The sequence below is a fragment of the Halichoeres trimaculatus genome, unplaced genomic scaffold (genome assembly GCF_033239565.1).
Source record: "Halichoeres trimaculatus isolate MK-OKI-2021-1 unplaced genomic scaffold, fHalTri1.1 fHalTri1_scaffold_18, whole genome shotgun sequence".
Classification (NCBI taxonomy): Eukaryota; Metazoa; Chordata; class Actinopteri; order Labriformes; family Labridae; genus Halichoeres; species Halichoeres trimaculatus.
Window position 1 is genome coordinate 14,036,916 of NW_027437196.1, and position 17,010 is coordinate 14,053,925.

Here is a 17,010-nt window from a genome sequence, read left to right on the forward strand (position 1 = left end):
TTTTTAACTTATAACCAGTTTATTTTGTAATAAAATGTTATTTAATGTTCCCCTGGCTCATCACTGACAGAAGATACACATTAGCAGTCATGTAGAGGTCAATGATCCAATTTTTCAAATCAACCAAGTTCAAAAACTTTATTGACCTAGAACCTGATTAGAATGCCAGATGATGTTTTGTACAGAAAGTTGTACATAATCTTTTTTGCAACATAGAAAACTTTACATTGCTGTATCATATACATTTTGTTTTCTACATCCATGAGCAGGAATGCATCCCATTCATACTTAAAGCACAGCTAACTTCTGTCATCTTCTCTATACATATAACTTTTCCCCAAAACCAAAGAAAAAAAAACATTAAATATATTATTAACTTCTGATTTTGTACACAAGTGAAAACTAAACGTAAAACAGACTATAGTGAGTCAAAGCAGCTAGAATCAGGTTTCGCTCTCGCTTATCGTCCAGTTTCTGAAGCCCAGTTCATCATTTCATTTGTATCTCCTTTAAAAACCTAAGAACATATAAAATGGAATAATTTAACCCTTCACTTTCCATGATCTGGTTCAATTACAATTCATACTGTATCGGACAACCTGCAGGAGATGGTACGGTCAAATAAATTATCACAAAAGTAAAATCTCCAGTGCATTCAAAAAAGAGATCAAGTGCAGCAAATCCAGAGGAGGAAAATAATAAAGAAAAATAAATGAAATCTAGTGTTATAAGATTATATTACATAGTGGCAGATCTGTACAACTAGTTTCATCCAAGAGGCTATCAATGCTAAAGTTAGCCACCTGCTGTGCAGACAGAAAGATCCTCACTATCAATGTGTGTCACATTTCATCCTAACTCATTATGTCCTTTTGAATGTTGCTGAATCCTCTCTTAACGTTTTAAATATAAAGTAAGAAGCACAAACATGTTCCGTCTGAGCAGATCAGATATGATTACTGTCAGCTGTTTATCAGTAGTTGTATTTTCTCCAGTGGAGGCATCGCTACACCTTTTACAAAGCCTCACTGTTTTCATTGTGATATCATAAACTCCATCTGGGCTGTTAGTGTGTTTGTGTGTGTAGATGTGTTTGTGTGTGTGTGTGTGTGTGTGTGTTGTGACAGGGTTAAGGGTGCAGGTGGGTGGTACCAATTAGCCAATCAGTGATCAGCTGTTAAAGTCAAGTATTTCAGAGTGAACCATGTTGAGAGGCTCGCACAGATCTGAGGTGGAGGCTCTGTGTTTCAGCATCACTGGGCCTCCTCGCCAGCATCCTCCGCCACCTCCGCAACCTCTGCCACCTCTGCATCCACCTCCTGTTTGACAGGTGCCAGCTGAGGCTCTGCTTCAGGCTCAGGCAGCTGTGCAATGTGAAACACGAGGCCAATACGAAGGAAGAACTTCCTCAGGACGGCTCGGAGCTCGGGGATCAGGTCAAACTGCATGATCTCACAGAGGAGAGGGTAGTACCTGGACGCATGGGCCTTGAACTGGAGGTAGAGGCAGGAACGGACAGAGGGAAAGATTAAAAAATACTAATGAAAAAAACAAGAATACATGAAAACTATCACAACATTTTACACCAAGAAATAACAATTTGTGTTCCAAACAGTTTCTGATCATTTTTTATTCCCCTTTTGCAGTTTTAGGGCCTTGTGTCCATTAATGTGAGTTTTTATGCTCACATCACTCATGATCTCAGTTTTCAGAGTCCAATTCACTATCACAAGGCTAACACTTCTGCTTTCCTTGGGGGAAACTACTGGGACCTGGAAACTGTTGGCTTGAAAATTTGAAAGCTTTCTTCTTTCATTAGCAGCGTTTTCATTACAAAGAATAAAAACTGAAACAACAACATTTCGAAAAACCTCTCAAGTTTAAAAAAAAGTTTTTATGCCAAGTGTTTTTTTAGAAGTTTCGATATTCAAGTTTATCACAAAAGTGCAATGGAAACGCCTTTTTCACGAAACCATGTTACCAGACGTGAATAGTAATGCCCCTCCCTCAGCTCCTTGATCATGATCTTCTCTCAAAAGTCCCAAAGTGTCCACTGCCACTCATACAGACCCTGGTGTTTCTATTGTAACAGCTCTACTGTTAGTTATGCGTTCAGTGCAGATGTTAGTGTTTTTGACTGTTTTTGATTAGGCGAGCTGGAGATGATGATTTTGTTTTGTTGGTGCATGTTTTAAGTTGGCGTGGTCACAGCTGACCGTGACCAGTGAATAAAAACACCAATGTTTACAAATCGGCATTTTTATCAGTGCAATGTCTGGATGTACAGACATTACCTATTATTTCACTCAAGTTGTGCACGTTTTAAGTTGAGATGGAAACACCAGCAAGGAGCAATTTTACGTTATTGAAACTTAAAATATATTGCTTTTATTTTGTGAAAGGGTGGAATGGAAATGCAGCTAATGTTATTTCTGCAAAGGAGGTTGTGTTTTGGGGAGAATTTGTCTGTTTGTCTGTGAACAACATGACTCAAAAAGTAACAGATCTTCAGGAAATGTTCAAAACGCGATCAGGAAGCAGTGATTAACTTTTGGAGGAGATCCGGATCACTGTCTATATCTAGTATTTTTTTTAAAGGATTCTTTATCATTGTGAGATAGGGCCATTTCCACCATGTGTGTATATAACTCCACCGTGAATGGTCGGATTGCTTTGCAAAACAATACAAGACAAGGTCACCATAATTTGTGCTCTCTGAGTGCTTTTCTAGATGCAAATACAGCTGATTTTAAATGGTCAGTTGGGAAAAAGTGGCACAGACAAACATGGTATTGTTTAAATGATTGATGTTTTTGCAGAGGTCTTTTTAACACTTTGGGTGCCAAGTAGTAGAAACATCAACCTGCATCGATTTTGTCCAGAAAAAGGAGCTGCTTGCCAAATAAGACAGCGTTGACACAAACAGACCAGGTAAAACTGATGAGTATAACAGGGATGTAAACTCTGAAGTAAGCCAAGATTTCAAAGGCTAAAATTTGATAAAGGGTAAAGCACAAAGAGATTTTGTCCTTAGGGTTCCTTACTCTTTCATCGCTGATCTTCAGCACCTTGGTGAGGAAAAGCAGCAGCAGGTTGGTCCAGGCCTCTCTGTGGCTCTCTGAGGTCAGAGCCAAGAAGTACGCTACAGCCTCACTGCAGACGCTGCAGAAACACAGACAGAGAAAAAGATCAAAAAGAGGACAAAGAAACAGAAACAGAGACTTAAGCTGAACTGCTGGATCGTGATGAGGAGCAGCATTGTTTACGTTCTGCTAATTAAAGCTGCAGACTCAAACTCCAACAAACACAATTAAGATATTTTTCCTCCTGGTTTGAGTTTGACAACAACTGATGTGATCTCTGGCCTTTCCCCTCAGACCCTGCAGCTGTCCTCTGACATCAACACCATCTGTTCTCCATCTCTCCACCTCTCTCCTTCTCCTCCTCCTTTTTTTACTATCACAGCTCTATTTCCCTCCCCTTCCCGGCGACCTAACCGTCTCTAAAATCTGCTTTGCATCTTGTGCTAATCAACGCTGGCACAGAGCCTCTGCTGAAGTGTGCGTGTGAGTAATTTAAAGAAGAAATGTGTGTCTTATCTGCTCCTGCATGATGTGTTTGAGAAATACAGGAATAGAAAAAAAACAGGTGTGATGACACAACAACGTCTGCAATGAATGTGGATCTCTGAGTCTCTCACACGTGCAGCTGTTATCTCTATCTCCTACTCTTCGCTGTAATAATGAATGCAAGCCGAGGAGACAGGCGATGATTCTGCTTTATCCTGAGATCATCATTAATTCCAGGGTGAGATAGCACGAAGAAGAAGAGGGCGACGGCTGTTTGTGACACTCTGGATAAAGACGCATCGATGACAGCGGTGCTGACTGAACAATGAAACTTCAGTGTGCTCATCTCCTTGGATCTAACTAGCACAAGGCCCTTTTACCAAATAGCTGCTGAATGTGTGTGTGTGTGTGTGTGTGTGTGTGTGTGAGTCCGTGTGGTGACATCAAATCAGCCTCCCCCTCCTCTCCTCACTCTTTTATTTTCTCCTTCCTATTGGGCTGGATCTGACAGATCGTCCTGGAGAAGTGTGATTTCTATATTAACACGTTGCAGACAGTGTTAGTGAATGTGTGAGAGATGACTCAGGCTTCACCTTGGTTTGACTGATGTAATGCCCGTCAGCTCAGAGCACTTATTTATGTTCACACACACACACGAGCACACACACACAAAATCAGGGTGGAGTCCACTGATGCCCATGATGTGTGAAAGCGGAGGCACAGTGAGGCATGAAACAATCATTCACATTCTCATTTCCATCTGGATGTTTACAAGTACGAAAATAAAGATGAAATGACTGTGACATCATAAATATGACCCAGTCTGGTTGGAAACGTCTGACCTTTCACAGATATTAAAGAGGTAGGAAAGAAAGTGCAGGGCTGCAAAGGCAGTGATGAAGTGCAGATGGGAATTTTTGCAGCTTAAATAACAACTGATACAGGCCATGTCCACACATAACTGGGTATTTTCAAAAATGAATATCTCCCCCTTGTGTTTTTAAAAATACTTCGACTCCAGGCACGCCAAACCCTGTTTACAAGCATCCACACAAAATCATGAAACCAAAGTTTTCCAAAATCTTTACTTTTAGTATTCAGAAAACATTGTTTATAGTGATGTAAAGCTGCATATTCATGCAGACGACAGACGTTAATGTATTAAAATATGCACTGTTTCCCAAATACCCGGCTACGTGTGGACATGACCACAGAGAGGAGGCATTGACAGGGGATTGTGGAGTATGACACATTCACTACCAAAACTGAAGCCTAAGAAAGTGTTTGTGTCTTATTTTTACAAAGATATGTCGACTCCATATGAACTACATTTACCTGATAATTTAGGAAAAAATTCTTAATTTAAGAAACCAAGAGACAAAAAATTATACACAAGCATTTTAAAGAGTACAGCAATCTCCAATTAAACATTATTCTCATTTCAAGAAACTTGACAAGCAGATTTTTCTTACTCCAATGGCAGATCACTTGCTGCATCATTTTTGCCCCTTATTTCTCAAAATAAGACGGACTCGTCAGGTTATTGTGGCTCATATTAAGTGTAAAGTGATATTTATTACTAAAAATTAGAGGTAAGCACTGCTCAGATTTCAGTTTTGGCCGTGGGTGAAGTGTGTAAAGTAGAGCTGGGACGATATGCTGTTCTCGCGATTCAATGCTATTACGATTTTTGGGGTGCCGATTTGATTTAAATTGCGATTATTTCATATTTACGATTTGTGCAATTTTAAGGTTGCTTTTTAAATACCAGGCTCTGTGAAAAAGTTAAATGATGATAACAATGTCTTCAGTCTATATCAGGAGCCATATTTTCCCATAAAATGCACATCTTGTGAGTCAGAGAGAAGCATTTCAACCTCTGCTGAAGAAAAGTTGGAACTTTTGTCCAATCCAGTTTACAGACAAAGACTTAAATGAAGAATTGAATTTTTTTTTTTTGCTGATTTCTGCATATCTATACATTCAAGGGTTCCTTTTTCTCTTTTCCTCACTCTTTTTTCATCTTTTTATTTTATTTCTTTTTTTAATCTATCCATTTTCTGAGTGTTTGATTACTATAATATCATAATTCCTATTATTATAATCTTTATAATTATGATGATTTTATCTTTTTTTAAAATCATATTTATTGTTGTTGTGATTGTAATCATTTTTGCCACTGCCATCCCACAAGGCTATTACTTACTTCAGTATCTAAGTAATTAACCATTTCTATTTATTCATTTTATTTTATCTATGTATTTTTATTTTTTATTTTTCCTTTTTTTCTCAAAAACCTCTTTTCGCCCTCAAAACATACACATGTACACACACACACACACACACACACACACACACACACACACACACACACACACACACACACACACACACACACACACACACACACACACAATTTGTCTCAGCCTCTTGTCATTGTCTCTGATTGTTTAGTTTTTGTTGTCTACTCAGTCTTATTCTTCTTTTCCAAAATTTCTTTTTTTCTCCTCTTTTTGTTTAGTTTCTATTTACCACTTGTATTGCACTTGCATTACTTAAGAATAAAAAAAAAATGAAAAAATAAAATATATAAATAAATAAATAAGTTTGCAAAACAAAAATAGATATTTTAACAAAGAATCCCGATGTTGATATTGTCAAACAAAAAAATCACAATATATCAATTTTTGGTTTGTTTCTCCCACCCCTAGTGTAAAGTGTGTAAAGTGTGTAAGGTGTGTAAAGTGTGTAAAGTGTGTAAAGTGTGTAAAGTGTCTAAAGTGTGTAAATGGTATAAACAGTCCTTGGTGCAACCTACTCACAGGCTTGGCTTCATTCACATTGCAGTCAGTGATGCTGTTACTGTCATACTTGGCTTTCTCTGTTATGTAGCTCATTACACCTCTCTGATCCTGTTTAAGCATGTTGTTTTGGTGAATGGACTCACGCTTGTGTTCAGCTTTTCTACTCTTTCCGTCCACTCAAAGCACTTTACGCTGTACACCTGATCTATTTTTTCTATGAGTTATTAAACACGGCTTTTTAGCTCTTATTTGATAGGATAAGAATCGTGAGACAGGAGAGGACACTGAAGAGTAGAGGCTTGGTGCTGAATGCTGCTGCAGTGAGGATTTCAGCCTGTGTAGCTCATTAATGCTAAGCTAAACTGGTGCTGAGAACCTCATCCACTTCACACCTTATTACTTACTTAATGTTTTATGAGTGTTGTGGATATTCTGTAGTGTAATGTTGGAGCAACCCGGGGCCAGGTTTCCTTTCAGGATTAATAAATCTGATCTTATCAGGTAGGGAAATCTGTACAGAGACAGAAATGACCCACGACAAAGGTTCCTGGATAGATTTAAAGCTCATGTATGTTTCTTCTAGGAATCATACTGGAGGGAGTTCAGTAGGTATGGTTCTAACTCATCTGCAGTTTCAGTGGACTCTCAAAGCATCATATTTGTTTCTTACTTCAGCAGCCGTCTCTGGACCTCCTCCCAGGCGTCCTGTCTGCTCTTGTCTGTGTACATGCGGAACAGGATGCGCAGGCCACACGCCAAGCTGCTCGTCTCCTGCTTCAACAGGTTCGGCTTTGACTTTCCTTTGAAACCTTGAACACATGCAGACACAGTCAAAGTCACAGCCCTTTGAAATTTTTCTGTCAAGAAACGTTTTCCTTCAAGCTGCAAGGCGAAGTGCTTCAGCTTAAGGCAGGGCGCTCATCACAGTTTTATTCAGAACTCATTTGAGTGGGTTGATTTTTTTCACTCTACCTGCTTTCCACAGTAAAGTCCTCTGTTCGTTGTTTGAGTTGAAGGCCTTGGCAAAGCGATGTGACTCCAGCAGGCAGTCCAACAGTTTGAAGAGCTGTTCTGAAGTCAGGTAGCGATACATGCCCTGGTCCTGGGTGTCTACAGGGACGTCTGCAGCAAAAGCTGCATCCCGCTTCACACAGAAAATCACATGACTGTCATTTCTTCAATCAGACTTAAACAGTGACTATAACATCAAACAAATATTTATTTCTTCATTTTACCTGAGCAGCAGCAAAGTTCTCAGCATCTTCTTTCCGACTGGTTGCAGGAAAAAACACGATGTTATCAATCGTCTGAATGAGCTCCAGCTGCACCACACACTTTATCAGCAGAGCTGAGAACAGGCGCTGCTCCTGGACCTCTGTGGGACACACAGATGGACAGACATCCATCAGAACACACACTCTCACACACTCTCAAACACTTACACACACTCGTTGCAGGACTTTAAATGAAGCGTCAGACTCACTTGCTGGGGTCCTGCTCCTGGAGCCGTCCTCTAACATGCCCGAGCCTGAGCCGTACTGGCTCTGCCGGCGGCTATCCATGCCCACTCTGTCCCCGCTGCTGATGGAGTGCTGGTCATCAGAGCGGGACTGAATATCCACTGACTTTTGGGAAATGGAGTCCTAAGAGCAAAGAGGCAGATATCAGAATATTAAAAGTACTTTCAAACTCAACAAATGCAGAGATACAAGTGATGTATGAAAAATGAAACTACTATAAAAGAAGAGAAAGATTTTATGTTATGTATACATTACAAGAACAGAATCACACAAAAACAGCAAAGAATGAATACTACAAAGATAAAAATGGTTATTTCACAGTAGGGACAAAAGAGCCGTGTGTTTCCTCACCAGCTGTTTGTCTGACAGGCTCTGTGTTGTCTGGTGTTCTCCCTCTGCTCCTGCTGGTCTCCATGTTAACAGCCTGAAAAAAAACAGTTTACTCAGTAAATCACACTCAGTCCCGGGCAGAATGAAAAACAAGTCACAGGCTAGAAAGAGGTCTGAGCCAGAAAATCCCTCACGCAGAATTGAGCCTGTATTTGGTTCAGGTGTTCGCTGATTGATCGTCACTTTCCTTTAAATGTCAGCTTGCTTTTTATCATCACACTATAAAGTCACCCAAACTGAGAAAGATTTTAATGATTTTTCCTTTTTGTTGATTTAATATGAAGACAAAATTAAAGCTGGATGTTTATTTTTACAGCTAGTTTCAAATGTGTTTTCTGACTTTGATGAAAGCTGTTTATCACAGATGATGTCACTGCTTACGCATGAGGGATGGTGGTCTTAAAGATGTCCAGCATGCAGTTACACGTCTTGTCCCAGGTCTCCAGGGAGAATTTCTCTCCGTTCAGGATGACCACATTCTCCAGACAGTTAGTGCCTGAACGTGCCAGCTGCTCATTATCTACAGGGACACAGATGAGGAAGAAGAGGAGGAGGGAGAGACAAGAGAGGTGTAAATTACAAAAGATGAAAAACTGAGATATAAAGTCTACCTTTTGTAAAATTTCAAAAACAGCCCAGAAACACAAAAATGTGTATTGATCTGCTTAAGCTTCATCTTCCCACTTAGTGGACCAGTATTGATGCAGCACTTAAAGTTCTTATGAAAAAGCCCTTTTTTTCTGTCACTGCAGCAGGTCAATGCCAGCTACCCCACTTGTTTCACTTCCATTACCTCCATCGAAAGCAACACCCCTCCTTGTTTTTGTGTCACTACTCAAGGAAAACCCTCAAGATAAAAAGCGGGCTCACCTTGCTGCACACACCAGTAGAGCTGAGCCAAAATATCATCCAGCAGGACGTCGCTGAGGGACTCAAAGTATTGAGTGAAAACATCACAGATGGCGTAAAGTGCATGGTTGCAGGTGGTGGTCATCCACTCTGCTTTCTGAGGGTTCAGAAGAAGATTTATGAAACATTTCTCACCCGCAAAAACAAAGAAGGACATTGCAGAGAGGGTGAAACAGCAGTAAAACATTGTTTTTAGAGTACCTCAGTCTGCTGCTCAGGAAGCTTCATGTTGTCAAAGATCCTGAACACGATCCTAAACAGGTCCTGCCACCAGTGTTTCTCAAAAGTGTGCCCATATGTCTTCATTACTTCAAACATCACCGTCAGCCCCCTGAGAAATTCACACACACACAGATTTGACCTTTTAATTGCGCTATAGCTGACATTTACTTTTTCATTACAATGAAGGGAGGTGTTAAAATGTCAACTTTGAGTCTTTAATGATGCCTACTACCACAGCAAGGCTTAATGTAAGCCCCTCCTACCTGGTCCTGACATCCAGCTTACACCTGTTGATGATGCAGGAGAGCTCAAAGAGGATGGGGAACCACCCCCGTACCCACACGCGGTCCTCAGGCGCTACATTCATGTCATCACTGGTGTAGTCTTTGAAGGCCTGCCAAACAAACAAGCAACACTGTACCATCTGCTGGAGGAGAATTTCCCCACTAAGCTATAACACACATTTATATGAATGAGTGTTCCTTATATGGATTAAACCCACACACTGTTCTTGTGCTCTCCTCATGCATAGATTTTCCTTTTTATGATGTCAAAGGCGAAAAATTAATGAATGCTAAAGCTCTGCTTCAGGCACAATCAGCTGCTCGTATATTCTCTCTGTCTGTATGATGTAATGCAGAGTTTTGGCTCATAAACAGACTGGATTTATTTACTCTGTAAAGAACAGGAGCCTGACACTGACCTGTGGCCTCTCTGACACATATTTGGCGCAGTGTCGGATGAGGCGGATGGCTTCCATGCTGGTGTCCGGGAAGGAGGCATTACAGGCGAACTCCGACAGACACTTAACAGCATCCTGGAAGGAGTCGATGGTGGCCGCAAAGTGCTTTTCAAATACATTCGCTGGGAGGTGGAAAGAGGAGGAATGGGAGAGGGGTGGATGGAGACAGAGGAGGGGAAAGATGGAGAGAAATAAAACATGTTAACAATGAAAAGCTAATGTGAAAACTTCTTCTAAGGCCCTGTTTACACGACAACGTTTCATCTAAAAACGCAGAAACACAGTGAAAAAAATCTGTTTACACGGAAACGCTGTAGTAAGCATTCCAGGCCTGCAGGTGGTGCTATAACTGTCTTGTCCAGAAGCAGCTTTCGGTAGATCTCCACCGAAGTAGAGTTGAGCAGGTCATCTGGTGTATTGGGGAATACTAAATTAAAAAGTGGAGCAACAGATGCACATTTTGTTGAAAGAAAGTCAGCAGATGCAGCGGATTGAGCAGCAAAAGCACAACACGGTAGTTCGCGACGATTGTAACAACGGTACTGTTGTCCTATAGTATGCGCTTGCGCGAAGCGGGGTGCGACGTCATCATTTCAACTGCTTATCAGCTTACTGTTCACATGGCAACGGTGTCGGCAGCGTTTCAGAAAAATCCCTCTCTGCTAGCCGTTTTCAAAAGTTTTCGTTTTAGGTCAGCTGAAACGCCGTTTGCGTGTAAACGCGAGGCTGAAACGTAACAAAACTTTTGCGTTTTACCCTAAAACCGTTGTCGTGTAAACGGGGCCTAAGTCTAAGTTATCCAAGCTTAGGTGTGAAAATGATGAATTAATTAAAATAGGTCATAAATGAAGACAGAGACAGACCTTGTAAGAGCAGGTTCACAGAAGCACAACACAAGGACATTTTGTTTTCCAGATTCAGATAAAATCCTGCATTCCCACATAATATGGCTCGTTGTTGTATTATTTCTGAAAGCATCCTCAAACCTATCATATTCCTTCTATTTACTAAACAGGAGTTATAAATACAGAAATATTTCAATCATACTCTCACTATCAGGGCTGTGGTTTTGGGTGAAATTATACCATATTATGCAAAAAGGAAAAACTGTTCCCAAAAGAAGTTCCCTTTCACAAGGACACCACAGACAGAAATGAGTTCATCACATAAAAAAAAATAAGAACAGAAAAACATAATGTTATGAAAAGAAATTAGATGCTGACTTAATGCAATGCAATGTTGGAGTAGATGACCATGATAAAAAAGGGTCACTACACTCATACAGTCTATGGCTCCAACACAACTAACAAAGATTGTGGCACATACACACCTAGAAATGTAGAGAGCTACATCTGGATCCATCTCTGCCATTGTCATCAGAATGTCTCTTCCTCTTCAGGTGAACCAAAACTAGTCTGACACACCTGCAGTTTTACTTTACAATTTACAATTTCACTTAGCAGATGCTCTTGTCCAAAGCGACGTACAACATTGAGCAGTTGGTGGTATGAGACCTGAAAGATCGGCAGTGCTCCTCTCCAAATTCCCACTTTGGTCCATGCTAGGACTTGAACCAGCAACCTTCTGGTTACCAACCCAAATCCCTATGGACTGAGCTACTGCTACTCAAAAAAAGGACACAGCATTGCCCATCAAAGGGAGTTAAGATGTTTTCGGTCATAAGTCCAATTCCCTTTTCTGCATGTATGCAGACAGGATCAGACCCCCCAGCTATGACTTCACAATCAAGCATGTGAATGTACTGTCTCAGAAAAATAATGACATTTAACCATTGTCTTTAAAAATTCTTTCATTAGGGGTCACAGGGTCTACCCTAAACAGGTTACCAGACTAACATTTCATCAACATTAATACATACTTTCACATTTACAGGTAGTTTATCTGACAAATAAACCAGATGGCCACAATTTTAGTCTGTAGGAGAATTTGGAGTACCCAGAAAGAACCAATCCATGCAAAGAAAGAAGATGCAATTCCTGATTCCTGGGATTCAAACCAGAATGCGTTTGAGGCAACAACACTAACCACTGACCCACGGTGCTGTTCCAAAATGATGACTTATGTTTTCTAAATGCAGCTTCCCTCATGTATGGAAACAAGGAGGATATAACATGAAGAAGACCTTTACTAAAATGTATTCCACTGAAAGCTATCGTCTACTGCTTCAATGATAAAAATACAGGGTAAATATCACCTTTATGACCATATCAGCCAAAACTGACAGAAGCTTCCTCAAAGGGGCAGGTAGAGCTGTTGAACTTCTAATACTTTAATGCCTGTATATGTGTGTGCGTTGGACTTACTGACGATGTGACCGGTGGTCTGGAAGGCAAGCTCAACGATGCTCTCGTCCTGGTCAGAGGCAGCCAGGTGGAAAACCGAGAAGATGTTCTTCCAGCCTGAGCGGATATTCGCTGCCTGGGAGTTAACCATCTGGGCGATACAGCGGACAACCATGTCTCTGATAGTGGGAGACCTGAAAGATCAAAAAAGGACAGAAACATTGGGACAAAAATCATAACGATTAGGGAGAAAGTTGGGAAAGAAGCTCAATAAAGCGGCAGGAGAAAGCGCGAGGAGGGGTCAGTTGATAACAGGAGGAAACTCATCTCTTTGTTGATGTTGATTATCTTTAAAAAGCTTTTTTGAAAACAGCCCAAATCTCATCCGCAGAATCATTCTTCCAGCTCTGGTTATTCTCTGCCTGATAGGATTTGACGGAAACTGTTGCCATAGTGAAGAGCTTTCCTAATTGCTCTGTAGTTATGAATGAGAGAAAAACTCGGCCTCCACTTAGCATTGCACACACAGATACACACACACACACAGCGGCACAGAGGAGGGCAGCATGAGAGAGCCTAATGGACACACTGCGCTGCAGGGTTTACGTGGCCGCCTGCCATCTCCTCTGTGTGGAGGCTCTCAGCCTGTTCAGTCTGTGGGCAGGTTTGTGCGTACACCGCTTCTCCTCGTTCACATGAATGAAAAAAGCGTGCTGCAGTGAAAGAGCTCGCTTTTTGACGTGCTGCACGCAGACATTTACATGAGCCAAATTCAAACTCATTTAAAAAATGAAAGCTGCTCAGATTCTTTGAAGACCGACCGAGAAAGAGCAAGAAAGCTTTTACATGAATTCACTGAAAGGCGTAATGCAAACAGACTGAAATGGGTCACTCAAATGTTGGCCTGCTGCTTTTCTGAGTGAAAGAAAAACACATAACATGCTTACTCACTGCTTTAAGAAGGAGAGTAGGACGCGAGAGCAACATAGACAGAGAGAAGACTCTCTAACAGATGAGCTGCTACAGAAGAAAAGACGCTGCAACCACGGGAGGGATGGCACACAAATATTAACTACTCACAGTGAACGAACAGGTCGCGTCATTGCACCAACTTTTACAGATCTTTAAAATGAAGGTTACAATTAGCTTCTCATTACCAGTGATTTAATACTTTACTCTGATTGGTTCAAGGTAGAGTCTGCAGGATTTTAAAAAAAGTAAAGAAATAAAATGTCAAATTTTACAGGAATAATCCTGCTTAATCGTCTCCTTTGGGGCCTTTATACATGTGTATCAGTGTCTGTGTATGCCTCAACCCCCTCCTCCGCCTGTATGTTGTTTTGGTGTTTTGGTTGTTTCGTGATGTCTCTGGGCAGAGAGTAAGTGTGGTTACATCAGCCAATGACAGAGCGCCCAGTGCATAAGTAACTTTGCTTGTTGATTAGCGAGTGGAGGAAGCTATCTTGGGCTGTTACAATAGTAAGAGTAACACAGAGAAAGCAAAACAACCAAAGTGAAAATAAGCGCTAAACAGATTACACTTTTTACTAAACCAAATATCTGTGATTAGCTTGCGCTAACATGTCAAGTCCAGTGCACAGCTCTTGAGTCACTCCCACATAGAAAGGTGAGACTACAGGTGGTTGCTGGGCTAGTGGGTGCGTTCAAGTAGTTTAGGTCAGAGACTGTGGGTGTGTGCTTCCGCTGGCACTGATCCAAAAAGGAGGGGCCCAGTTTGAATTTTGTTTACGAATTAATACGAAAATTCCTGCAGACGGTACCTTTAGAACTCGGTAGCGATGGAGATGCTCATGTACATTACATCTCTGCCTGCCATCACTGAGACAGAAATAATCAGTTTGATGTTAATTTGTCACAAAAAAAGGAAAATCAAGATCCAAATGAAGCACTTCAAACAGTCAATCATGAGGGACTGTCTTTTTGAGCATGAATAAATAATTTTTCAGATGAATAAAATCATTTAACTTGGTCATAGCTTTAGCTGGTAGTCGGGATGTAGAGGGATAATGTATAGTTCACACTTGGATTCATGATTTCGACTCTCTCCAAAGTGAGACTGGACAGCTCAAGTCTGTGTGAAGGGCCTACTCACTCTGACTCATATTGCATAATCACCTCAATACACGTTTCTTCTGACATCATTTCCACCTCACCTGTTCTTTTTCATGATGTGCTCAAAAGGCCTCAGGAAGTCTTTCTGGAATCTGAAGTTAGCCAACTCTCCCTTCTCCAGAAACTTCATGGACAGCTGCCTGAGAGAGTCCACAGCGAAGATCGCCACGTCTTCGTTTGTGTTACAGCCAACCTGCGCAGAAAGAAGAACATGAAAAAACACAAGGTTTTTATTCCAGATTTTATCTTTCACACATTTTGTGAAGTGAACCCCCTCCAGATTGAAAAAAACCCTACCGCCCTATCTGCGTTCTGCGTGATAGACATTTCTTTCAGGATTTCACTTTACACACTTCTTTTTTCACTGTGCAGCTACTCGGTAAAAGCCTGCATGAGACCTTTCTCCTTGGAAACCAAAGTGGTAAAAAGCTTTCGAGCAACTATATTTTGCTTTTTTAAGTGAGTGTTATTGGCCTTCAGTGAACCAGAAGCTTGGCAAGGAATTAACATCATTTTGCTGCTTGTAGCTTCCTCTGAACTGAGGATTCAAAGCAATTTAAACCATCAACGATATAAACAAAAAACAAAATTGTCTCATTTTTTTTTTTAACAGCAGGACTTGACTGTTTCACAACCTTATAACAAATTTCATTTTTAAGACACTCCATCCCTGGAGTCCTCACCCACCTTGTTGAAATGGTCTCCAATAACCTCCCAGATCCTGGACCACTGCAGCCTGATACGGCCCATGTTGTAGTAGGAGATCTCCACTATTTTCTGCAGGCTGAACATACGTGGGTGTGTGGGCGAGGCCAGCTCATCCATGGACACAGCACACAGCCAGCGCACGAAATCAACTGAATAAAAAAAAGAAACAGACAAGATGTTTGCAATAAGCGAAGAAAGATTGCTTTGTCCAGGCTAAGTGAGTCATAGTAATCCGAAATAGCTTGAATGTACTTGTCCTTGGAGCAAAAAAAAAGGAAAAACACAGTAAGCTTGACTCACCTATTGCATTACCATCCAGTCTGGTGGAGCCGGTGAATATCCTGCAGCAGAAAATACATAACGGTTCAAAGAGGGCGAGACGATACATGAGTTTCAGTCGTTAAAAAGTTCAACCAAACTTAGTATTTATCTCATTTTCTTTCCTAAGGTATTTTTTTTTCAGTTCTTTGTGTACAAAATGTTAATGTCATTTCCTCGTCTTCCTGCTCTCACCAACAAACTGTATGCCGCTTTAGTTTAATATAAAAGCATAATATGACACTAAAAAGTTAAATCAGTCACATTTTATGTACGGAAACTTAAGGGTGAGAAAATAAACCTAAATCAAAACAAGAAAGTGGAAGAAAAAGAAGCACTGAAAAAGAAACCTAAGGGATGAAGTGATTAAAAACTAATTATTCCAAGCTTTATCTTCATTTGTAGATCAATTCTTAACAAATGTTGTTCCAAGATGCCTCACTAAAATGACTACAGTACCTGTCCACAGCCACCACCACGCTCTGAGAGCTGGTCTCCCCGATGGACTCCTGAATGCTGGCAATCTGCTTTCTGTCCACTGTCCCTCCAACTGTTAAACACACAAGTGAGATATGTAAAGTAAAAGATATTAATTATGATGTGCAGAACTGTTCACAGGCTGATCTACTGTAGTAAAGACGTCATGCTGACCTAGTCCCAGGTACTCGTCATTGCTCTGCTCCTTTGTACTTGTGACGAAGCCCTCTTTGCCCCGCACCGTCCCTGAGATGTAGCGTGCCTTCACCCCCGTACCGATCAGCTGAGCCAGCTCCAACTGACTGATGCACTTCATAATCTGAGAGGAGAGGAAAGACACAAGACAATGCTATGGTTAGAGTAAGAAACAAATAAAGACATTATAAGAAACTGGGTCAGACTGCTGGATGGGAGGCGGGTGCAATGGGAGGAAAAATGTCAATACAAAAAGGAAGACAGGCCAGGATTGTAACGGATATTACAGCTACATTAGGCTGATAGGTGAGTTTATATGGATCCTCTAAAGTAATCAAAACTAAAAAAAAATGCTCCCGACCGCATAATGTCTAAATTTTATATTAATCTGCTTTCAAAGAAACATTAAAGAAACATTCCCTCATCAGATATCAAGCAGATTATGGCTGATTAAAGGAGTATATGAAGAAGAAGGATGAGCTGAGCTGATGTAACACAAACCTCATGCCAAGAGTTGCCCAGGTAGTTGCCATCAGTGTGGGCGACTGTAATAAGGGTCTTGATGGTGTCAATGTTCTTTTGCTTCATTTCTGAGATGCCGGAGCTAGCGGTCAGCAGGGTGAACCTTGCCAGGGCCTGCACATACGCATCTCTCTCCAGCTGTTACAGAAGTAAAAAGACAAGAAAAAAGTCAGAAAAGTGTGCAATGATAGAAAGAAA

General features: G+C 40.9%; 1 protein-coding gene across 2 annotated transcripts in view; it reads right to left on the minus strand.

Moving 5' to 3' along the window:
• Nucleotides 1-59: 59 nt before the first annotated feature.
• Nucleotides 60-17,010, minus strand: part of arfgef1 (ADP-ribosylation factor guanine nucleotide-exchange factor 1 (brefeldin A-inhibited)) — a 78,757-nt gene continuing 61,806 nt past the window's right edge. For both annotated transcript variants that reach the window (XM_074693173.1, XM_074693172.1), the window contains 19 exons: nucleotides 16,792-16,950; nucleotides 16,270-16,414; nucleotides 16,078-16,168; nucleotides 15,601-15,641; nucleotides 15,280-15,449; nucleotides 14,634-14,785; nucleotides 12,481-12,653; nucleotides 10,118-10,278; nucleotides 9,678-9,808; nucleotides 9,394-9,523; nucleotides 9,154-9,289; nucleotides 8,665-8,803; nucleotides 8,245-8,317; nucleotides 7,857-8,016; nucleotides 7,609-7,748; nucleotides 7,346-7,517; nucleotides 7,044-7,182; nucleotides 3,045-3,162; nucleotides 60-1,493 (listed from right to left, as the gene is read on the minus strand). In XM_074693173.1, the coding sequence (XP_074549274.1) occupies nucleotides 1,254-1,493; nucleotides 3,045-3,162; nucleotides 7,044-7,182; nucleotides 7,346-7,517; nucleotides 7,609-7,748; nucleotides 7,857-8,016; nucleotides 8,245-8,317; nucleotides 8,665-8,803; nucleotides 9,154-9,289; nucleotides 9,394-9,523; nucleotides 9,678-9,808; nucleotides 10,118-10,278; nucleotides 12,481-12,653; nucleotides 14,634-14,785; nucleotides 15,280-15,449; nucleotides 15,601-15,641; nucleotides 16,078-16,168; nucleotides 16,270-16,414; nucleotides 16,792-16,950 (2,670 nt within the window). In that variant the 3' untranslated portion in view covers nucleotides 60-1,253. The remainder of the gene's footprint in view (nucleotides 1,494-3,044; nucleotides 3,163-7,043; nucleotides 7,183-7,345; nucleotides 7,518-7,608; nucleotides 7,749-7,856; nucleotides 8,017-8,244; nucleotides 8,318-8,664; nucleotides 8,804-9,153; nucleotides 9,290-9,393; nucleotides 9,524-9,677; nucleotides 9,809-10,117; nucleotides 10,279-12,480; nucleotides 12,654-14,633; nucleotides 14,786-15,279; nucleotides 15,450-15,600; nucleotides 15,642-16,077; nucleotides 16,169-16,269; nucleotides 16,415-16,791; nucleotides 16,951-17,010) is intronic.